Raw genomic sequence first — 25,591 nt, 5'->3', positions numbered from 1 at the left:
CATCTAAATGCAATAGAGCTAAAGAAAAAATGTGATTTTTAATTACTTGGATTGAATTAGAAAATATTAGATTTAGTGAAATAAATTAGATGAAGCTACAATACCATGAGATTGTGCTCATACAGAGCAGCATTGCTCAATCTGGGTCCATATGACCTTCTGTGGGACCATAAAAATATTCCAGAAGGGGGTACAAGTAAAAATTATGAAAATTTGAGGGGTAATGGCATATGACTAGAGGAAGATCAACCGGAAGATGCAGTAATGGCTGGGTAGGTAGAAGAAGCACAGAAAAGAAACAAGATAGGAAAGGGGCCTCAGTTGTTAAAGGCTGAAAAAGACTGGGAGAACAAGAAAAAAAAGGAAAAATTAAGAAAAAAATCACCAAAAAATGAAACAATAAATTAAATTTTGGACTCTAAGATTTATTAAATGGGTATCAGAAAGTGAGGTGAGTAAACTGAGAAAAACAACACATTTATAATGAAGATCGAATTGGATTGATAGTAGTGAGTATGACTTAGTTAAGTTGGACTTTCAATGATGCACACCTTAAATTTATATAAAGTTAGAATGCAATGTTAGCAATGTAGCAGACTTTTCACTGTCTGATTCTGTATGATTCATATTATCACAATATGGTTCTGATTATATTCAGTAGATGTATGGAAATAAATCTATTTGATATGTGAATTTGATATTCAGTTAAAAATCAAAATTCTATATTTCAGCAATAGTAAAATTTATGAATTTCTGAATCATTGATGATGATTTATGGATTATTTATGAATCATTTATGAGTCACTTTTATGAATCATTGAGGATAGTCACTTAAATATTACCATGAAGTGTTCTATAAAATTAGTCAAAACATATACAAGACTTTGTAAAGTTTGGAAAATAAGACTTACTGTTTTTTCTTTCCCAGATTCAACCTGTTCAGGCTTTGCTGTGCAAACTTCCTGAGTCTGTTCTTTCAGTTTTTGAGTAGACTCATCATCTTCCTTAGTCAAACTCTCAGGCAAGCCAGAAGGTTCATCTTCCATCTTGATTGGGTGTTGTTCCACTTCTTCCATAGCCTTTGGAGATACTTTGTCTTCAGGTGTTTCTTTAGCAATCTGAATTTGAGTTTTAAGTAAGTCATGTTTCTTTTCCTCTTCTGTAGATGAGGCTTTGATTCCTGGGGGTAATGTTTTATCCTCTAAGATGGACTTTTTAGGAGTTGGCTTTTTTTCTTCAAGGATTGTCCTTTTTTCTTCTGCCTTTTTGTCTTCAAGGGGAGGCTTTTTGTCTATAGGGGTTGGCTTTTCTTCATAGGCTGCCTTTTTTTCTTCTGGTAGTGCTTTTTTGACTTCAAGGGAAGACTTTTTATCTATAGGGGTTGGCTTTGCTGTCTTTTTTTCTTCTGGTAGTGCCTTTTTGTCTTCAAGGGAAGACTTTTTATCTATAGGGGCTGGCTTAGCTGCCTTTTCTTCTGGTAGTGCCTTTTTGTCTTCAAGGGAAGATTTTTTATCTATAGGGATTGGCTTTGCTGCCTTTTCTTCTGGTAGTGCCTTTTTGTCTTCAAGGGAAGATTTTTTATCTATAGGGGTTGGCTTTGCTGCCTTTTCTTCTGTTAGAGCCTTTTTGTCTTCAAGGGAAGATTTTTTATCTATAGGGGTTGGCTTTTTCTCTTGAGGAGGTGCTTTTTTCTCCTCTGATGGTGGCTTTTTGTCAATTGGGGGTGCTTTTTCTTTCTGAGTTTGCTTTTTTTCTTCAGAGGGTGTTTTTATCTCTTCTGATAGTAACTTTTTGTCTTCAGTAAGTGGCTTTTTTTCTTGAGGGGCTGAAGTTTTGTCTTTCTCTACTTTAATCTCTTGTTTTTGATCTGTGACTACTTTATGGGGTATTTTTTCAGTCAAAGGGGTTTCTTTTTCTTTTTCTGGAATGGTTTTCTCAACTTCTAATTTTACATCTTGGTCCTTCTTTTTCACTTTTATTTGTGCAGGGGTTGTTACTTTCTGAGAAGGCTGTTCTGCTGAGACACGCATAGAAAATGCCTTTAGTCCCTGTTGCGCAGATGGCATTTTCCCTATGTCTCCAAGTTGTCCTGACATAGCTCTCTGGGTCTGGCAATTTAAACAAAGCCATTCTTGTATCTGCAAATAAAATAATATCAAACATGTTAACTATATTATAATGCATATGTTTCATTACATTTACAAAATAAAAATCTGACAATTTGTAGGTTCATTTCTTATTTGTGAGGAAATGGTTTCCAGAAATAGTTTCCTTATAAAAGTTATAGTTATTATTAAAAAAGATTGAAAATTGACTACTATTTAAAAAATCTAAGAATTGGGGCCAGCACAGTGGTGCTAGAGGTAAGGTGTCTGCCTTGCCAGCGCTAGCCTAGGATGGACTGCGGCTCGATCCCCCGGCGTCCCATATGGTCCCCCTAGCCAGGATCAACTTCTGAGCACATAGCCAGGAGTAACCCCTGAGCATCACTGGGTGTGGCCCCAAAAACAAACAAAAAAATCTAAGAATTATGAAAGATAAGCAATTCAATTCAACATAAGATAAGCAAAACATAAAAAAAAGAAAAATGAACTACATTAAATATAAAACCAGAAAATATCTTGGTAATGTTTTTGCAGAAAAATAAGTGTTCTTTTTTAAAGTATTTTACAGCCTGTTACCTTTAAATAGTACTATCATTTTAAATGTATATACTAAAATTATTTTTCATAATTTATTATTTTTTGTATTTTATAATAATTTTTTTAGCAATAAACTAATAAAAATTCCTTTAGGATTAGCATTCTTTCATCCATTTCTCTCTCTCTCTCTCTCTCTTTTTTTTTTTTTTGTTTATATGGGTGACACCCAATTACACTCAGAGGCCACTCCAGGCTATGCATTCAGAAACTGCTCCCAACTTGGAGACCATATGAGACGCTGGGGAATTGAACCTCAGTCTGTCCTAGGCTAGTATGGACAAGGCAGATGCCTGACCTCTTGCGCCACCACTCTGGCCCTGCTTTCATCCATTTCTTTACATGGTTGAACATATTTTTGTCCTCCAGAGTAGAATAAGGTATATTTAATAAAAAATTTATTATTCATAATATTAAGATTTTTATATCATTGACTAAAGGAGCATTTGCAGGTTCAAATTATTTGTTTGTATGTTATTCATGAGTTTTCAAAATTGCTTACTAAAATGGTTCAATTTATTTCTGCTCCTCAGTGTAAGGCATAGATCACTTATACCAATTTTACTGAGTTTGTTCCTGAGACATTTATCTTCAGAATGAAAACAGGGAAGGATGGATTTGTAAATAGTTTAATCAATTATTTAAAAAATTATAAACTGAATATTACTCTAGCATAGCACATGATAAGATATCATATGAGCCTGATGCAGAATTCCTCCCTGGCTGATTTATGTTCTTTATACTTACTTTAATGTAGGAAATAAACTGTGCAAATAGCCTCAAATTGTTATCATTTATTAGCTACATATTCTGCAATAATAAAGTGATTAAATTTAACATATAAAATTACATTTACATGTTGCATTCTCTTCTGGAAATTAGTACTCCAAAGTTCTTTTCATAGATCACATTTTCCAGTTATATTATTATTTATATATGAAAAGAACTTACTGTTCTAGAATATACTAAAAAATCTAATATTTTATAAAATGAAGTTTATAATAATATTGTAATATTAAAGAATGATCATTTACATATTTATCTTAAAAAGTAAAGATAAAAGTCATTAATATTTACCTTCAATGAAACTTTTTGTAAAACAATAAGTATTATATGTTCATTTAATATTTGCATAATCAACTACTAATTATTTTAATTTCAAGTCATGACAATATAAGGTACATATTTTCTTCCTTATAATTTTATAATATGTCTTAAAAAGAGACAGTACAGAGGAAAAGGTCCTTTCCTTACATATGGCCAATCTAGTTTGATCCTCAGCATGATCTATTGTCCCACCAAGCTCCACCAGGAGTCACCTTTGAGTACAGAACCTGAAGTAAGCACTGTGCACATCCAAGAGTAAATGCAACATCCATGAACTAGCCTCCAAAATAAAGTCTTGGGAAATAATTTGTACCATAATTTTTACCATTATGTAAAATACTAGAAACTTCGTCCATTGTGTTAAATGTTTTGAAAGAAGCATTTTATAACTCCTACAGAATTCTGATCTATGCTGCAATCTTAAAAAAATATTACTTGATGGAGCCATTTCTTAAGATACTTACAATCATAATCTGATTTAATAAAACTAAGACAGATACAAATAGCTAGATCACTGGCTTATTTTGTCACATTGAGTCTAAAAAAACAAATGAAGTTGTATAATCATTCCCAACAATAAATGCCCTAATATAAGTAAATTAGGGAGTTTTAAATATACTAGGATAAAAATCCAAATTTAACCCCTGAAATTAGGGCTAATTATTGTACATTGTTTTTGTTTTGTTTTGTTTTGGGGCCACACCTAGCAGCTTTAAAGGATTATTTCTGGCTTTTCTCTCAGAAATTACTTCTGGCAGGTTCCATATAAGATGCAAGGGATCAAATCCTAGCCATGAGTTAAGGCAAATGCCTTATACACTGTGCAATTACTCTGGGATAGTTTCTTGATACTTTTGATGCCTCTTCAGGTCTTGTTTCAAGAGGCATCAATTGTTAACACTGGGAATGTTACTAAAATACTAGGTCCTATTGTAAGAATCCCTTAAAATAATCCTCAATTCATTTTAAAACTTTAAACAAAACACCTTTACTGCATAAAAGCAACTACAAGGAAAGTTTGAGCAATTCTTATAATGAAGTAATAGAATGAGTTTGTTTTACTTGGCCTAATTTAAAGTACCAACCTCTCCCACATCCTAAACTAGAACTGTTGACTAATAAAAGAAATGCTAATAGATTTGAAGAAAGACATCAATACCAACACAAGAGTAGTTGGAGACTGTTGGATTAACAAGACTTTACCTTAAGTTATATAGCCATATTGGTATTTACCCTCAATGATGATGGCTTCCTATTTTACATGTAAAAGAACATTTGAGTGAGAATAACTTCTAAATAGGTTCTTTACCTTAATTACTCTTAAGGGTGAAGGCCAATAAAGTCATATAATTTAGGGTGAAGGTTGGTTAACCCAATAGGAGACATGAACAAAGCTCTATAGCCTATTGATAGAATAGGCAAAAGCTCAGCAAAGAAATACTGACTTTGAAAGAAGAAATAGAAGATAGGGAGAACACTATATCTATCTATCTATCTATCTATCTATCTATCTATCTATCTATCTATCTATCTATCTATCTATCTATCTATCTATCTATCTATCCATCTATCCATCTATTTAACTATCTATCATCTATCTACTATCTATCATCTATCTATCTATCTACATATATAGTAAATATATATACTATATGTATATATATATATATAAATATATATGTATTGCTTTTCATCTCCCAGAAGCTAAATGAACATTCTTCTTCAAAGCACATGGGACATTTTCCAAGACAGACCACACAAGGGACACAAAACATACCTCAATAAATTCAAGAGGACATAAATTGTATCAACTACTTTCACAGATAATTAAACATTAAAAATAGAAGTTATTTAGAACTAATACCTGAAATTATTACTGAAAAAAAAACAGTGGGTCAGAAAGGAAATAAAAAGATTCTGGTAAACAAATGAGAATGAAACCTATCATGACCTATCAGAATTTGTGAGACACAGCAAAAGAAGTGTTTAGAGGAAAATTTATAGCTTTGTAAGCATTCATGAGGAAGAAGAAAAGGGCTTACATAAATAACTTGATTGCACACCTTAAAAATTGGAAAATGACCAACCAAGTGATTAGAAGCAGAAGGAAGGAAATAATAAAATTAAGAGCAAACATTAATAAAAAATTAATGTTAATGAAAAAATCAAGCAAACAAACAGTACAAAAGATCAGTGAAAGCAAATGTTAATTCTTTTAAAAAATAAGCAAGACTGATAAACCATTAGGAAAATCAAAAAAGAAAGAGAGAGTAAAAACCTTAAGAATATGAATCAAGAATGAAAGGAAGGATGTCACAAAATTCACTACAGAAATTCAAAATATGGGCCCGGAGAGATAGCACAGCGGCATTTGCCTTGCAAACAGCCGATCCAGGACCAAAGGTGGTTGGTTTGAATCCCGGTGTCCCATATGGTCCCCCGTGCCTGCCAGGAGCTATTTCTGAGCAGACAGCCAGGAGTAACCTCTGAGCAATGCTGGGTGTGGCCCAAAAACCAAAAAAAAAAAAAAAAAAAGAAATTCAAAATATAATCAGAGATTACAAAAGCTTTATGCTAAAATATGAGAAAAACTATAAAATAAATAACAATGAAAAAATTCTTGAACTCACAACATCCTAAGACTGAAGAAAGATGATTTGTAATACCTAAGAAGACCAACTAATATTGAGGAATTTGAAAACTCATTCCCAACACAAATGTCCAGACCCAGATGGATCCACTAATGTATTCATTCAGATCTTTTAATAGAATCTATTCCCAATCCTCTTCAAGCTCTTCTAGAAAACTGAAGAAATAGGGTTCTAAACAGTTTCTATAAAATTAAAATCACCTTGTTCACATATGCATACAGAGAAACTACAAAAAAAGGAGAGAATTGCAGGATTATATCCTTAAAAACACAGATATAAAGATCTTCAAAAAATACTAGAATCTAGAATCCAACAATTCATCAAAAAAATTATACACCATGACAAAACAAGATTCGTCGCAAGGATGCAAAGATAGTTTAACATATGCAAGTTAATCAACATAATTTACTATTTCAATAAAAAATAAAATATATTAATATGATCATGGGAAAATGCAGACCTAGAAAAGCATTTAACAAGAACAAACCCATTCACAATAACCACACAACAAAATATGAACTGAAGAAACTTTCCTCATTATATTCAAAGCCATTTAACACAAACCCACAGCACAGATTACAATCAGTGGGGAAAAGTTCAGTCTTTAAGATTTGGTACAGAACAAGGTGTTGTCTTTATTCAGTACAGTACAGTGTGTACTTGCTATAGCAATTAGATAAGATAATTATATCAAGGGTATCCCATAGGAAAGGAGGAAGTAAAACTCAATATTTTCAGATGACATAATACTATATTTGAAAATCCTAAAGACTACAAAAGAGCTTCTAGAAACAATGGATTTGTATAGTAAAGTGGCAGGCTAAATTTGATATACAAACATTAATAAATAAAAGTTATTATATTTAACATATTATTAAATTAACATAATTAAAATGTAAATACTCCCTAGAGCATTGTACAAATTTAATGTAATCACTATAAGAAATACTCAAGGCAGTTTTTATGGAAATAAATCAAACACTCCTGAAATCCATATGAACAATAAATCTCCAAAAATAGCTAAAGCAATCCTTGGTAAAAAAGGAGATGGGAGACATCACTTTCCCATCTTCATACAGTACTATAACGTAGTAGTAATTAAAACAGCATCATATTGGAAAAAATATAGACCCTCAGATCAATGGGTTAGACTTAAATCTTCTGAGACAAACCCTCAGAGAGATAATCAATTAATTTTTGGATAAAGAAGCAAGAAATATGAAGTTGAGCAAGGAAAGTCTCTTCAACAACTGATATTGAGAAAATAGATCAGACCTAAAAGTCTAAGGTACATATAGGAAAATGTAGGCTGAACTGTCCATGACATTGAATCTAAAGACATCTTCAAGGGTAACATATCACTGGCCAAGAAAATAGAGAATAATTAAACTTCATCACGTTAAGTTATATAAAAACTCAATATATGCTATTGACATATGAATTTTACTAGTTATAAAGCTCCATTAGACTCACCATTAATTTTTTCTTACCGATTTAAGTTGACAAATATAACTATTATTATAATTTGCTGAAGAATTAAATATCAGATAAAGTATGGGCATATTTTTTAAATTCACTTATAAGATGATGAAATAATCAGGAAATAGGGCCCGGAGAGATAGCACAGCGGCGTTTGCCTTGCAAGCAGCCGATCCAGGACCAAAGGTGGTTGGTTCGAATCCTGGTGTCCCATATGGTCCCCTGTGCCTGCCAGGAGCTATTTCTGAGCAGACAGCCAGGAGTAACCCCTGAGCAATGCCGGGTGTGGCCCAAAAACCAAAAAAAAAAAAAAAAAAAAAAAAAGAAATAATCAGGAAATAGATCATCAGTAAATATACTATAATATATAATCAGTATATAATATTATGTTTGTTACATAATTTATTACTTATGGTAACAAACAGAGAATAGTATATTATGATCAAGTTTACTAAATAAAATAGAGAATATGCTTATACAGTCTAATTTTAACATATATTATGTAGGTTCGCAGGCTACTTTATTACATTTACTGTTTTTTAAAATGAACTCATTTTATAAACTATCTCTCCTAATAACCTTTCAAAACAAAATATATATTTACATGTATTATTGTTAATATTAAGCAAATTGAGAAAATTCCTAAGGTCAATAATATATTAATTAGCAGGTTAATATTAATAAGTATAATTTGACAATTCATCTCTAACTTTAGAAATTATGAACAGTATGTGAAGACAGTTCAATACTGATTGTAGCATACATAAATATATTCAATTGTCATCTAGTTTACTCTAGTAGTAAATGCATTTGTTTGGACATCACACAATCAAGACTTGTTCAAAACAAAAAAAGTGTCTCCAAAATCCATTGATCTCAAAAGTAGGATATAAACGCAATATAAGGCAAGAAAAGGTATATTGCTGTGTTACTCAGCATTTTCATCAATAAGTAATTCTCTTTATGTAACATTTCAACTGTAACTATGGCAACAGTGTCATTAAGGAAAATCTCAGTTTTTCAGGACTGCCTATTTTCTATGTATCTTTTCAGAACTAGGGTAAGAAAACATGAGCTGTTTGAAGTTTGCCATTAGAATTTTATACAATAAGACAATAGAAAAGTGATGGTTATAAAACCTATAAGAACATATGTGTGTGTCTGAGAAGCTTTTTTTTCCACATAAGTTTTATTCAAAAGAACAACTAAACTGTTTACAAACACACAAGTTTCCACTAGAACTATTAATAAGATTTGGCTTAAAGCAAAATTTAAACAGTCGAGGATATTGGGGTTTTTTTGCTATGATTTTTCATAATTCACAGGTTTCTGTATTAATGGCTAATTATTCAAAATGTTGTTTCCTTAAATGAATTTTCATAATAAAACATATTTAGAAATGACATACTCAATGACAGAAAACAATCGGGAACTAATCTTACCTGCAACTTATCACTAGCCTTAGTCACCTATACTCTTGTATTATGATACTTTTATTATCTAAGGCTTATACCCACTTCCATTTCATTTTAATATCTCAACAATGAAAGCTTCTACTTTTTTAAACATAAAAATTTTTGACATATGTGAATGGGAGTACTGAATTCACAGTTGTAAGGTGTTTTTTTCTTTTGGCAGATTATATGATCAAATATTCAGTGTAGAGTATAAAATAGAAATGTGTGATCAATAACGAGACTAAATTTTAATTTTAATAGTGTATGCAATGATCTCTTCATACTACTATTTTTTGTTTTTTGGACCACACACTCGGTGATTCAGCTCAGGAGTTACTCCTGGATATGCACTCAGAAATCGCTCCTGGCTTGGGGGACCAACCATATTGGAAATCAAGGGAATTGAACCTCGGTCCACCTTAGGTTAGCACTTGCGAGGCAGATGCCTTACCACGAGCACCACTGGTTCAGCCCCAATACTACTTCTATTCTTATTGAATGTCCTGAGAATGAGTCCTGAATATTGAGTTTTCTGAAAATGAATAAGGTATTTAGATACTTTTACCTTTTAAAAGTTTATACTTTGGATAACCAGAATGGATAGTAGTTTCACAAGTATTTTTTACAAACAAAAGTAAATAATATTCAAAACAAAATATATATTTGAAAAATTGAAATTTTTTAGTTGTTTCATAAGGAATTATATACAAACAAATCTCTTAGCACATAACTACTATGAAAATAAAGAAAATTGATGAATTTAATGTTATTTTAGTGGAATTATTCAATTTGAAAGATTTGAATCAATGAAGCAATGAAATGTTAGAATCAACAAATTATGTATATAATTTATACACTTAATCTGATATGAGAAGCCAAGGATGCTGTACAGTTCCACAGTGGGCATCCATCAGTGCCCACAAGAACACCTGCAGTATTAAGGGGCCTATAGCAAGGCCTACATGTGGGATACGTGGGTCAATATGATCGTGAGAATCAAACTCCCTATACTATTAATTACACAGCCACAAACTAAATGGATTTATTTTCCTATAATGTTTCCCTTCCATCTTCTAAACTTTTTTTATTTCTTTCTTTCATTTGTTTCTTTCAGGATCAAAGGCAGAGATAACAAAGGAGTGAGCACAATATCACTGTTTTATAGCTGAGTAATTTGTATCAATATACTTTAAAGTCATCAGGGTAAGTAACCATATTTTATAAGTGTTTAAAAATTAAAATTCCAAGGACATAGGGTTTTTCACTGATAACTAGTGATTCACTACAGTTGTGGAAAAATATTTCTACTAGTTCTATTTCTCAATAAAAAGTGAGTATAATACTACCTTCATTTATAAAATATAAATTATTAATATTTTCTTAGTAATTTTGGTTTTCATTTCTCAGTGAAGAAATCTTTGCTGCCATTCCAAGTCATCACGTTATCCTTATATATTTTCCTCTGAAATGTTATTATTTCTGATTTTTAAATTGTCTTCATTACAGTTCAAGTTAATTTTTTGAATTAACTGAAAAACAAACAGATCCTTATCAATGACTTTACGACATTTCAATTCATAATTACCAGGTGTACAGTGTAAATTTTGCTAATATTTTAAGTTCAATATAACAAATAGAAATGTATCATTCATTATATGAATATATTAAATAATTAATAGGATATTTCTTGTTTCTCCACCCCTACAGATTCAATCTAATTACTCTTATAAACATGCATGCTTATTCTGTATATGATTTTGTGCCAAAGCAAAAATATACATTTTACAACAAAATTAAGTCACTTATCAGCACCATAGCAAAGAGTGATTGAATTTTAAAGCAAGACTTCTTTAGAAGATTTTAACACAGTTCAACAAGAAGTGATTTTTATGTTTCTAAAATAACAAGTTATAGATATTCAGAAGCAATTATTTAAAGCACTGCATAAATGAATAAAATTTGTAGATCATTTTGCATGACAAATAAAAAAATCAAACGTTAAATGGAGTATAATAGATTCATCACCTACAGAAACCTGGGAAGAATATTTCAAAAAGATTCAGTATTCACACATGTTATTTGTCTCTGATATAATCAGTAAGAATACAGTACAATGGTAGGTAGGGATTGAGGCTCAGGGATATGAAAATTCAGAAATTAGGGAAATAATACAATGGGAAGAAAGCCAATCCTGCTTGCAGCCAAATAAAATGCACCTAGTGCAATGGTCCTGTGACTCCAATGAAATAATACCTGAGTGCAAAGCCAGTACTGATTTCTGAATACAATTGGGTGTGGCCCCAAACAAAAACAAACAAAATTCAAAACACTGAAAGTCAAATTTGAAAAGACTTGGTTAAATATTAGCAGCAAAACATAATTTTACCTTGACCTTTCATTCAGTGAAGAAATGAATTTTCTATATACCTATACTCTAGTGTAATGGATATCTAATAGGAAATGAGTAGCATTTCATATAAATGGGGTATTTTTTTATAAAAAAGTCTTATTTATTAAACAAAGCATTTATTGAAATGATTCCTATTACTATTAAGTAACATGGCATGGATCCTAAAAATCAGATCCCAAGCCTCATAACATTCAAATTACAAAAAGATATGTAATCACCCGAGTCCAAAATATCACAGCCAATTTTATATTCTCTCACTCTCCATTGCCTTGGAGTTTTCTAAAAGGAGAATTTGAGACCAAAGATAAGTGAGGGGTGAAGAGAACAGAGATGGAATAAGAAAAGGACTTACTCCAAACATCTCAATGTTCAGTTCTCACAACTACCTTACATTTTTTGTCAAGGTAAATAACATAGGATTGATGTTGGCAGTGATAGGTATTCTATAAATACCTAGCATATTAGAGAATCAGAGTTACCTGGGAAAATTCACTCACTGAACATTTTAATTGAATCAAATAAATATTTTGAGTAAATAAAAATACCATGATTACCTGTCAACTTGAAAAGAGTCCAATATAAAAAATACCCTACAAAAGTAAGACTGCTTACTGACCCTTTGTGTATAAACACTTACCTAGAACATAGATCAATATAAATAATCTCCATTTTGGGATCCATGCTTGAATGACATCAGCTTCATGCAAAGTAAGTGCATTACCCACTATGCTACATATTCAGCTTTCTAGAACTCTCATTTTTTTTTTTTTTGGTTTTTCAGGCCACACCCGTTTGATGCTGAGGGGTTACTCTTGGCTAAATGCTCAGAAATTGCCCCTGTCTTGGGGGGACCATATGGGATGCCAGGGGATCAAACCACGGTCCTTCCTTGGCTAGCACTTGCAAGGCAGACACCTTACCTCTAGCGCCACCTCACCAGCCTCGAACTCCCATTTTTAAAATCTAGTTATTTTTTTTTTCTTGTTTTGAGGGGTATCAACACTCATGGTACAGAGTGGCTATTCCTAAATCTGTTCTTAGAGGGTCACTACTAATTGTGCTCAGGGACTATATACAGTGTCAGGGATGGAATCAGAGTTGGCTACATAAAAGGAAAACAGTTATACCATCATTCCAGTCCCAAGAGACTGATGATTTAATTTTCATTTAATAAATAGATAACTTACTCCTGAAATTATTTGCATTGAAATATATTGTTTTCTTTAAGATATAACTGATTTACAATAATGTAATATTTAACCACAGGGGTACAATATTAACATACCACCATAGAAGTGCTAATATCATTCCAGAACAGTATAGTGGACCTTTTTATCCCACTGTCCTCACCTCCCTTTGGCAACCTCAGGGATCAACATTACTCACCCTGATATTAAAGGCTGACACACATCACAGAGAAAACAAAAATACTGAGCCTAAGAAAAAGTACTGCAGGTAATATGTATACCTTACAGGGGACATATAAGGTAGCCTGATACAGGTTAATTTTTGGCACCAAAAGTAACCAAACAAAAATCAAAACTGTAATAGACTAATATCAATAAACAATACAAATGTAAAGATTTTTTTAACAAAGTATCTCGATAATACAAGAAATTGGTTGGAAAATACAGCTTTTAGTAAAGGGAAGAAAAATGATAATAATTTCAAGAAAGTGATAGTCAACATTTCCAAACATTGCTATTTTCTCTCAGTTGTTTATCTGATTCCTCTCATTTGCAACATGTTTTGATTTTTTAAATAAGAAGCCTAGTAACTGATCATGAACAATTGTTCTATTAAACTGTTTATAACCCAAAAATTAAGTTGTATATATTACATTATAATATTATGTAATGGATAAAAGAATCAAAAGAAAAATAAAATGCAACTGTGTTGTTAATAACTGTTTTAATATTTAGCCAATATCGGTTTTAGAGTTGGTACACTGATATCAGGGAATGTTGATAAGCTGAACAGGGCATATGTTGAACATTCAGAGCTGTGTCTTTCTCTACTTATTTTCTTTGGTATCTATTACAGATTCATAAACTATTTTAAGTAAATATTTATTTAAAATTGTCAATACATGTGGAAATAAACCAACATAAATTCAAAGCTGCATATTTCTAAGCATTAAAAATACTATAAAACAAACAGGGGGAAATAAAAACATCCTTATTTTAAGAATGGTTAAGAAAAAGAAATTTTCAGAATGATAATTGTGTAACTCAACCGTGTGGTAAAAAATTAGAGATAATAGAAGTTGGAGAGATGGTCCAGCTGAGAGGTTGCTTATCTTGCATGTGGCTGGCCTGGTTTTGAACTCCAGTCTCCATATGGTGCCCCTAGCTTGCCAGGAATAATTCCTGAGGCAAGGATCAAGAGGAACTCCACAGTAATGCTGTGTGTGGCTCAAAACAAAAATAAAAAACAACCTTCACCCCAAAATTGAGAATAATGCTGTTGACTCTAATAATAGTATTAAGCTAAATATAATCTAATAACAAAAATATAAAGAATTTTTTGTGTGTTTTGGAACCACTACTCCCAGCTCAGTGTTCTAGGTTGGATGTGGCTAATTGTGCTGATTAGGGACCAAAGTATGGGGATTGAACCATGGACTCCTATGCTCTTAGTCTACTTAGATGTTCCTCAAGCCCATATTTTTTTTATATTTTTGTATGTCTGAATCAAGTCAATCAATGAAGATTAACAGAGAATGTTCATTCTACAATAACATTAAATCTTATCTCAGACATGTTTTTATATTATGATTTACTATTTTTAAACAAGATAGTTTGATTGTTATTTTTAATACTCACTTAATAAAATCATGAGTAAGTATAAATACATTTAAAAATAATACAGTATATAAGACTTCATTTTTTGTTTTTTGTTTTGGGGGGGGGCATTTTGGGCTACATACAATGACACTTAGGATTTACTCCTGGCTATGTGCTCAGAACTCGCTCCTGGCTTGGGGGATCATATGGGATGCCAGGAGATCGAACTTTGGTTCTTCCTAGGTCAGCTGCATACAAAGCAAATGTCCTACTGCTGTACCACCACTAGGACCCCAAAAAAGTATATAAGACTTTTACAATAATTTTGAAGTGATCGCTAAAATCAGAAAACAAATTGCTTTCATTTTTTTCTATTTTTTCTAAGACTCCATGACTTAACATACTGTTAATGACAGCTTGATGAATTTATAATTCCAACAACACCCATTACTACAGTGTCAAGCTACCAATAATATACATTTGGCCTCTTCCTACTCAATCCAAACTTCACTCTCTTGAACAAAATTTATCAATTTTTATAACTCATAAGATTAATAATTACATCTCTACAAATTGCTCATTCATATATGATTTATAATGGATTTCTTCTTAAATTGATTTTAATATATATAAATTAAGTATTTTTGTTGAGATAAATGAAAAATATTAAAGTCTAAAATGCTCTGTAAATTTAAAAAAATCAATTTAACTCCAAAATAATTTTTCTATATTTGAATTAGGAAAGTTTCACTGACACACAAAGTTAATCTATTAACTCATTCTTATTTTAATTATTTATCTAAGATAGTTCCTTAACTAAAAAAAAAAAGAGAAACAAAACAAAACAAAACAAAAAAAAACATGCTCCAATAGTGCATGTGGGTCACTAAGACTAAGCCTAGTGAGGCTGTGAGACCTTGTATATAAGGATATAATTCAGAATTCTATAGTGATTTATTTCTTTAATTATTTGTAATAATAATGTATCTCAGTTTTATAACATTATATAAGTTCCAGATGACATAATTATAAATCAACAACTTCAGACTTAATATTAAGTTTACTATTAATCATTATAAAACACATGAAATCCTTTTATATATTAACCCTTCTTCCTCTACTCTTGTTTTAGTTTTTCCTTGTTTGATCTTTTATTATTAATATTAAAAGTATATCTATTTCAGGTTTTACACAGTAAAAGTACTATAAAAGTAAAATACAAGTAAAAGTGAAAATACAATTACCGAGCATATGCATACAATATAAGTATTTTGGTATAAATATAAAAATACTGGATTGAAAGTTAACTTTTGTATTTGTAAACAAAGATGTGTTACTAAAAATTATACCAATTTTTCAAAACTAAAATTACAATAATATATTAGAAGTGAAAGAAATCAGCATCTATTCCATTCAAAAAATGTCAAAAATTAAGTACCTAGAAGCCAACATAAAACATGTGATACATAAAAAATAAAAAGAATTTATTCTAGACCTTAGGAACTGAAAAAAATTCTATACTCATATATTCTAATAATCAATATTGTGAAAATGATCATTTTACCTAATTTTTCTAGTTCTTGAGCTCAGGGATTATTCCTGGAAGTGTTTTGGGGACCAAAATTAATGCCAGAGATTGTATTATCCCTCTGGTTCCTAAATTATTATACAGATTTTGTGCATTTCTACTACAAATTCCACAGCCCTTTTTCAAGGACACAGGATGTTCAATAATAAAGTTTCTTTGGAATTATAAACACCCCTAATAGCAAACACTGAAAAATAAGAAATTGGAAATACCTAAATGGAAATTATACAATAAAGGTACAGTAATCAGTACAACATGGTACTTAAATAAGGGTAGATGTTCTTATCAATGGATTATAATCTAATACTCAAAGACAAATACTCAGATGTTAATGGTCAACTCGTTTTAACTTATGAGCTGCATACGGGAAGGCAAGTAAAGAAGCACCCTCAACAAATGAAAAAAATGTGGAGCTGGATCTCAGACCTTAGACAAAAGTGAATTCAAAGTGAATCAAAAATCTTGAGATCATACCAAAATCCATAAAATACTCTATGATAAATATTGCTTTATCCAAATATTGATATATCCAAAATCTGGACCAAAAAGAGTTTTGCCCATACAGTTCCATTAGTAAAGGCAACAAAAATGAAAAATGAGACCAGATCAAATTAAAAGGATTTGGCAAGAAAAAAGAAACACAGGTTAAAATTAAAAGATGCCCAATTGATTAAGAAAAATATTCTCATGCAACACATCAGTTAAAGGGCTAACAACCAAGAATTTAAAAAGCTCCTGAAGACCAATGACAAAATTTCAAATTTTCTGTCCTAAAATAGTGAGAGGAAATGAACAGACACTTCTCTGAAGACGACAGATGGCTAATAGGCATATAATGTCTTTATTATTTATTATCAGGGGATTTTAAGTAAAAAAAGAGAATGCCACAAGGAAAAAAAGTTGAAAAAAGTCTGTTTTGGAAGAAATGTGGCAAAAAAAGGAATTCTCATTTTCTGCTGGTAAAAATGCTGCCTTTCTCAATCCCTATGAGAAAAATATAGATATCTCTCAGAAAAATAAGAATAGAGCTACTATAGAACTCAGTAATTCCAATTTTTGTAATCTACCTCTAGGATGGAAAATAATTAATTAAAAAGGAAAAATGCACACAACCCTTATTCCTAGCTATACTTAACACAATAGCTAGTATATTTATTTAATGTAGGTATAATCATAAATGAGTGGATAATAAACATGTGGCATATGTATGCAGTTACAAGGAATGATAAAATCATGCAATTGGCTACAGTTTAGAAGAAATTAGTGTGTATATCATGTCAAGAGAAGTAAATCAGAAGAAGGACAAAAACTGGTTGATTTCACATATCTACGTATAGAAGTATAGGTCACAGAATAAATTATATCAAAGGGAGGATACCCAGATTACCCTTGATTCTAGATTATAAAAAAAGTAAATAGAGAAGGAAACATATTGGGTATAAGGAGGAGAGGAGTAGGAAGAAGTATATAAGTGGTAACAGAGCCTAGGGTAATGGGTCTTGGGCATATTGGTGGTGTATGTATATATCTACACCACACAAACAACAATATAAACATCAGACCCAAATGCTAGCCAAACATAAAAAAGATGTCTGTTAAGGAGAGGTTGTGGGTGGAAGGGAACCCAGAGAAAAAGATTACACAGATAGTAGGATTGGAATTGGAATACTGAATGAATAAAACTTCATTGTGAACAATTTAAATAAAAAATAAAAAAGAATATAATACTACTTACAATAAAAATAATACACTATTGTTAGAAAGATACAATTTATTCAAATATTTAAAAAGTCACAGTTGGTTTTTTGGTTTTTTTTTTTTTTTTTTTTTTGGTTTTTGGGCCACATCTAGTGACACTCAGGGCCTATTCCTGGATATGAGCTCAGAAATTGCTCCTGGTTTAGAATGCAAAGCATCGAACCCAGGTCTGTCCTGGGTCAGCCATGTGCAAGGCTGATGCCCTACCACTGCGACATTGCTCGGCCCTCCCCCAAATCACTAATTTTTATTAAGATACACTTCGTAGGAAATCATAGGATTTACTGTTTTCTTTTTTTTTGGTTTTTTTTTTGGGGGGCCATACCCGGTAATGCTCAGGGGTTACTCCTGGCTATGTGCTCAGAAGTTGCTCCTGGCTTGGGGGACCATATGGGACACTGGGGGATCGAACCGCGGTCCGTCCAAGGCTAGCGCAGGCAAGGCAGGCACCTTACCTTTAGCGCCACCGCCCGGCCCCAGGAGTTACTGTTAATACCTAAAGGGTTCAAGGCTTTCATTGCATAAGAGTGTCGTTTTTAATGGCATGTCCCAAATTCCATAATGAATTAACCCAAACACAATGCTTTATGTTCCCAGTGGGAACTATACTTTAGAGCAGGGGTCTCAAACTCGTAGCCCGCGGGCTGTTTGCAGCCCTCCATACAACATTTTGTGGCCTGCAGCCGACCTTCAAATATCGCAGTATTTGCGATTATTCACTTACCGAATAATCGCAATAAAAATTGCATTAGTAAGAAAAAAATCACATTAAACATTCACATACCCCGAGCAGTTCCGTTCGGGGTATGCAAATGTTTAATGCAATTTTTTTCTTACTAATGTGATTTTTTATTGCGAATATTCGGTAAGTGAAATCCCCTATGTGGCCCTGCCTCACCCAGACTTTGCCTCCTGGGGCCCCCAGGTAAATTGAGTTTGAGATCCCCTGCTTTAGAGGATTCCAAGATTATGTTTTATGCAACTCAAAGAATAGGGTTCAAAGTAGAAGTTCTGGTGCTGGAGAGATAGGGCAGCAGGTAGAGTGTTTGCCTTGTAGAAGGTTACTCAGGTTTGATCACCAGCATCTTATAAAGTCCCCTCAATACTACAAGAATTGAGTCTTGAATGCAGAGCCAGGAAAAACCATGAGCATCACCAGATGTGACCCAAATACCAAATACCAAAAGCAAAATAAAAACAAAAACACAAAATTAGAACTTTGTTTATTACAAATAAGTAATTGAGTGGAACTTATTACTGCACAACTGAGACTATTGTAATTTACAACTAAAACATATAGAAAAGACTTCCCTCTTTAATGTCCTTAAGAGTTTATTTTTCATAATCATGAATGATTTGTTTTTCTAACTGGCATTATTACTGATCAAATATGTTATACCCTAGGAGATATCCAAATGCGGTAATACTCTGCAAAACATTAAGTATAGATATAATTAATTAAAACACAAAAACTATAAAAACTAGTAACTTATAATAAAATAGTCAAACAGAAACACTCAGTTTAGATAAATCCATAATAATAAAGCAATGTGGCAAATGAAGAATAAGTTATAAATTTTTCAAAGCTGATACCATGCCTGCTAGATTTTTTGTTTTATTTTTGTTTTGCTTAATTTTTTCAATACATATTTATGACCAATAATGAAATGCATAAAAGTTATGAGCACTAGTGTTTTGAAACTCATACTATCCAGTAGAGACAAAATGTAAATAAATTTTGTAATTCCTAAGAAACTATTTATTTGCATATTTGATATCCCCTTTTTATCTAATATCTCTATGTAAGGTTACTAAATTGCTCCTGAGAGGCTTGAAGAACCATACGGGATACCAGGATGGCAGCATGTAAGGCAAATGTCCTACCATTGTGTTATCACCTTGGCCCATAATCAAAGTTTTCTTGATCAGAATCTTCTACTAAAACTGGGACTGTAAACTGTATTTTTTTGTTTCCTAGTTAAGAGTTTATTAAATGAATAATGTCTTGCAATCTTTTATAATATCTTGAGTTACTTATTTTTGCCATTTATTAGTTGTTCTAATTAGAAGTTACTTAAATACTCTAGCCATCTATTTTTTTCACCAGTACTTAACTGGTGAAAATTATAAACTAAAGCATAGAATGAAACATTATACACTAACTAATCATGGTATCTATGATATAGGAGGAAAATATATTAGGAGAGAAAAGTTAGCTTTTTTTATGTTCTTAGGTCACATCCAGTGGTGCTAGGCCATGAGCTCAGAAATCACTTCTGGCAAACTGTGGGACCAGATAGGATGTTGCAGATCAACCCCAGTTGGCCATGTCCTATCCATTCTGCTCTCACTCCAGGCCACAAAATTAGCTTTTGAGACAATAATATGTCACAAACAAGGAAGATATATATGCATATTTAAATAGTGTATATCACTTATTGAGAATATTGAATTTAAAGATTTTAATGAGGACTTTTGTCTTCTTGTATCGTGGCAAATAAAACAATAATTTTAGGCTTAATGTAAGATATAAAACACATTAAAATCTCAAAGTGTTTCAAATATATTTTAGAAAAATCATTACATAGCTAAATAGTGGTTATCTATTATGTGTTAGATTATAGAACAGTTAAGAAAAGGAAATTTCTATACTTTGGTACTCACAGTATTGTAAGAAAGATAGATAGTAGCCAGATAATAGCAAAATCAATAATTCATTAAAATTGTGAATAGTCCTACCAAAAATTTCTCACTTTGGAAAAGGGAGATAAGATGTAGAATTTACAAAAGGAATAATAGCTCACTAGAGAAATGTATATTGCTTCAAACTAGAAAATGATGAGTGGAGTGACTAAATTGAGAGATTAAAGATTGTGAATGCAACTACTAATATATGTGAGACAAAGGCCCTAAATTGGAAAGTATATAATCTATATGAAGAACTTTATACATAAATCAAGAGCAACTGGTAGCCAGGGTGCTGAACAACTTGATTAGAATATTATTTCTAAAATATCACTCTGGTGATTGGAGAGATAATACAATGGGTATGGCATTACCCTTGCACACAATCAATCTAGGTTTGATCCGTGGCACCATATAAGATCCCCTAGGTCCTGCCAGTACTGATTCTGGAGCATAGAGCTATGAGTAAGCACTGAGTGCAACAGTGCATGCTTAAGAACAAAATATCACTGTGGACAATAGATTAGAAAGCAAAAATAAAACAAGGGTGAGAGGCAAGAGATTATTAGTCAGGATGAAAAATGTGATATATTAGATTTTGTGAGGTAATGTTGACTTATAAATGTATATTTTAGGTATATCAGTTGAACCTCCTTAAATGTATGATATCATAATATGTCTACTAATAAAGGATAAATTAGGTAATGATAAATGAAAGAGAGTAAGTCAGGTTTAAGAGATTAAAGAAAGGGCCGGAGCAGTGGTGCAGCAGTAAGGTGTTTGCCTTGCATGCATCTGACCTAGGATGGACTGCAGTTTGATCCCCCAGCGTCCCATATGGTACCCCAAGCCAGGAGCGATTTCTGAGCACATAGCCAGGTGTAGCCCCTGAGTGTCACAGGGTGTGGCCCCAAACACCCCCCCAAAAAAAAAGAAAAAGAAAAAGAAAAAAAAAGAGAAATTTAAGAAAGACAGCATAATGGATAAAACTGAACCTCTGACTGAATGTGGGCAGCATGAAAGAAAGCATAAATATTGTTGCTTTCATGGGTTCAAATTTTAGATTTACTTAGATATAAAAAATGAAATGATATTTAAATATCTAATCTTTAAAAGAATATCTTTAATATATTAAGGCCGGAGTAGGTAGATATAGTAGGTAGATATTAAGGTAGAACAGGTAGGGTGCTTGTGATTCACTGAGTAAACAGGGGTTCAATCAGTGGCATGACATTTACTCCCCAAATTCTAGCAGGAGTGTTCCATGAATAATACAGGGTGAGTTCCCCAAACAAGTACAATATATTATCAAGTGATATTGCTGAGGAATTGAATATACAGGTGTTAAACTAAGAAAAGTGATATTATATATTCTGGAGTTATAGTCAATATAATATTTTAAGGCATAAAAATAGATAAGCTGCAATGAAACTGACACAGTTTAAAAAAGTTTTAAGACATTATGGTCATTACTTAGAGTTATCAAAAACCAGGAACTCAATTGAATGTACTAGCTCAGAAGACTCAAGCTGAAAAGGAGCAGACATGAAGTTGTGACAGAAGCAAATGCTGCATCCAGAGAAATGGATGCAGAAAAGAAATAGAGACCTGGAAAAAATACAGGAGACTCAGTGGCCTTTGTGGCATAGATGCAAGGTACCTGTATATAACTAAACCATTAGACCAACACAGCTAAAACCTTGAAACATAAATTACAAAAACTATGCTTGAAAAATTTGTCAAGTAGTCCAAGAGGGTGGGAATGGCCTGCGGTGACTGGTGGAAGAATATGGTCACAGGATATGGGTTACAGAAGGGAGAACATCATGCCTGTAACTCTATTGTAAACAAATGTGTAAAATATAATTTTGAAGGAAAGGCAAAGTATGGAAAAATGTAGCAGTTATTTTCCTATATGGGTTAATTATGCAAATAAATTGAGTTCCAATGGTATAACTATCAAAATAGAAATTCACTAAAGAATATGACAAAAGCCAACGATTTTTGGTAAATAATATGATTAAATACTGATTTGAGGTGTCAAATATGCAGAAATGCAACTATAAAAGATATGCAACTCTTGGGGCTAGAGAGGTAGTGCAGCAGTTGGGCTTTTGCCTTGGACGCGACTGATCCAGGACTGACTTAGCGTCGATCCCTGGCCTCCCATATGGTCACCCAAACCAGGAGCAATTTCTGAGTGTCTAGCCAGGAATAACCTCTGAGCGCCACTTGATGTGGCCCAAACACCAAAAAAATAAAATAAATTAAATTAAGAATAAAAATATATATATAAAAGATATGCAACTCTTCTGGACTAGAGAATGTTATGTAAAGCAAAATAAATGAGAGGTAAAAGTAAAAAAAATTCAAGATGATTTCTCTTACTTGTGGAATAAGGAGAAACAGAGCAAAGAAACAGACAGCATCTAATGATAACCAATTCTTGGAATCTGACTAAAGAACTTGAAACTTCCAAGCAAGGAGGAGTGTTTGGATGGGGGGGGGGGGGAGGCAGAGACAGACTAGAAATGACATAAGGAGAGTATTGGAAATTCTTTGGTGGTAGGGGAGGAAAAGTAGACCCCCCCTAAAAAAAAGATGCTAATAGTAATTAGATTAGATGAACTCTTGCCTTTTGCTGAAGCAAAAGAATAGAACTGGAGTGGGTCATGCTATGAAGCAAATACAAGAAAGAGTCAAATACTGGTTTTTATTACTTGTGTGGTACATAAAGAAGGAAAGTAAGAAATAAACCAAAGCAAACTATGGTATATAAAGAAGCAAAGTAAGAGAGACACCACAATGTTCAATAAAAACAAGCCCTTAACAGAAGAACTGAAGTTACCAAAGGCAGTATCAGGAATGAAACAGGGACAGATTTTGGTAGCATATAGGTAGAGGTCACTGTATAGTGGCAGTATAGTCCTAAACATAAAAACATTTACACTCTCATCACTAATACTTCCTCAATAAAAAGTATACTGCAGAAGTTGAATCAGTGATATAAATAAGAAATGATAGAAGTTTGTTATTATATGAGTTACTTATACATGTGAATAATTTTTTGAATTGTCATATGAAACAGTATTTGATTTACTCTTGAAAGATATGCTGGTTCTAATCTTCATTCATTTAAAAAATATTCCTTTACATTACAATAAATACCTATTTGTATAAAAATCATTCTCACTAAAGCTTATACACATAAACATAAAATAATTAAAAATAAAACAGCCTTTATTAGTGTACACCATAAAAGTTGTTTTTTTTATTAATTTTTTTTGTTTGCTTTGGTTTTTGAGCTACACCTGGCTGTGCTCAGGAGTTATTCCTCACTCTACATTTAGGAATCAATCCTGGTAGTCTCAGGGGACCATTTGGTATGCCAGGGATTGTACCCAATCAGCCATCTGCAAGGCAAAAGCCCTACCTGCTGTGCTATCACTCCAGCCCCTAAAAAGATATTTTAAAATGTCTAAATATAATGTCTAAATATCTTCCAGTTTCCAAAGTTAATGTGTGACTAGCAAATTAAGGATATACAAGGTACAGACTACATAATATCAATATAATCAAAATAAATAATTCCAAAAGTACATATAAACTGATTTGCACAATACTCAATATAAATATAAAATAATGTGAACAGATCATTTTGTTACTATGAAATTAACACTTAAGAACAACAGCCTGAAGTCAATATATTTTCCTCATAATTTATAAACATAATTTAGACCATCTGTACCAAAATAATCAAATTTCTCTTTACCTATGAATTCAACAAATTCCAAATGAATGATTGAAATGTAATGAAAAAAGTAATAATAGCTTGCTTTCCTAGGACTATTAATCATTTTGACTTGAAATCACAGAATAACATTTTTTTGAAATTTCCATAATGTATGATGGCTAATATTTCATGCTGTGTAAAAAAGATAGTTTATATAAAATTGAATGTATTTTGAATAGGCAACTACCTTGAACTAAGATAATAAAAATTCAAAATAAACACTTTTAGGCAAATGCATTTATCTTGTTGGAAAATTTTAAGCCATTGTATGCCTATTCAATTGTGAATAACTTTGTAACTCTGAATTCAGTTATCCAATAAAAAATTAAGCATTTCTTTATATAGGAAAAGAAAAATAGCACTTATGTATTGTATATACCACTTATTAATGAATTACCATAATATGGAATTTCTAAGTACTATATCAGTTTTACAATTACAATACAAAGTAATAACTATTTTAAACAATTTCTAAGTATAGATAAACTAAACATTTTTTTCTTCTTTTCCTTTCTTTTCTTTTTTTTTTTTTTTTCTTTTTTTTTGGTTTTTGGGCCACACCCAGGGACGCTCAGGGTTTACTATTGGCTATGCGCTCAGAAATCGCTCTTGGCTTGGGGGACCAGATGAGATGCCAGGGGATCAAACCGAGGTCCGCCCTAGGCTAGCGCAGTCAAGGCAGATGCCTTACTACTATGCACCGCTGCTCCGGCCCCAAAATATTTTATTTTTCAAAAGTACATTCGATGCAAGCCCAGGGTCCCTCTTGCTCCTAAGCCAAGTGTCGGCCCTTTCTTGAGTCAGGCTAATTTTCTAACCTACATGTGTGCACTATGAATGCTGATCTGCCCCACCATATCCTGAAGCCTAGCACCAAAAACACAAACTCTAATCAGCATATACACACCAAATGTTGGGTCAACAAAGTTTACAAAGCTTTTGCTCACAAACCTAGAGAAACAAAATATTTCTGGGAGACTTCAACACTCAACTATCATCACTGGGTAGATTAGCTAGATAGAATATCTGTAAAAGTACATTCACAAGTAACTTAGTATGTCTTGAATATTGTTCTAATTTATTTATTTTTATTTATTTTTTATATTTCTGGTTTCTTCTTCTAAATGCTGATAAAAGATAAAAAATTACAAAGTAATTAATTTACAGAAATAATGTTC

At 32.2% G+C, this 25,591-nt stretch overlaps 1 protein-coding gene across 1 annotated transcript in view; it reads right to left on the bottom strand.

Moving 5' to 3' along the window:
• Positions 1-25,591, bottom strand: part of PCLO (piccolo presynaptic cytomatrix protein) — a 331,891-nt gene that overhangs the window by 187,447 nt on the left and 118,853 nt on the right. The window contains exons 4-5 of the mRNA XM_049772799.1: positions 1,485-2,138; positions 912-1,415 (exon numbers count right to left, since the gene is read on the bottom strand). Coding sequence (XP_049628756.1) covers positions 912-1,415; positions 1,485-2,138 — 1,158 coding nt within the window. The remainder of the gene's footprint in view (positions 1-911; positions 1,416-1,484; positions 2,139-25,591) is intronic.

The sequence above is a fragment of the Suncus etruscus genome, chromosome 1, assembly GCF_024139225.1.
Source record: "Suncus etruscus isolate mSunEtr1 chromosome 1, mSunEtr1.pri.cur, whole genome shotgun sequence".
NCBI classification, from domain to species: Eukaryota; Metazoa; Chordata; class Mammalia; order Eulipotyphla; family Soricidae; genus Suncus; species Suncus etruscus.
The sequence above is the reverse complement of the archived record's forward strand: the minus strand, read 5'-3'. Positions and strand labels throughout refer to the sequence as shown.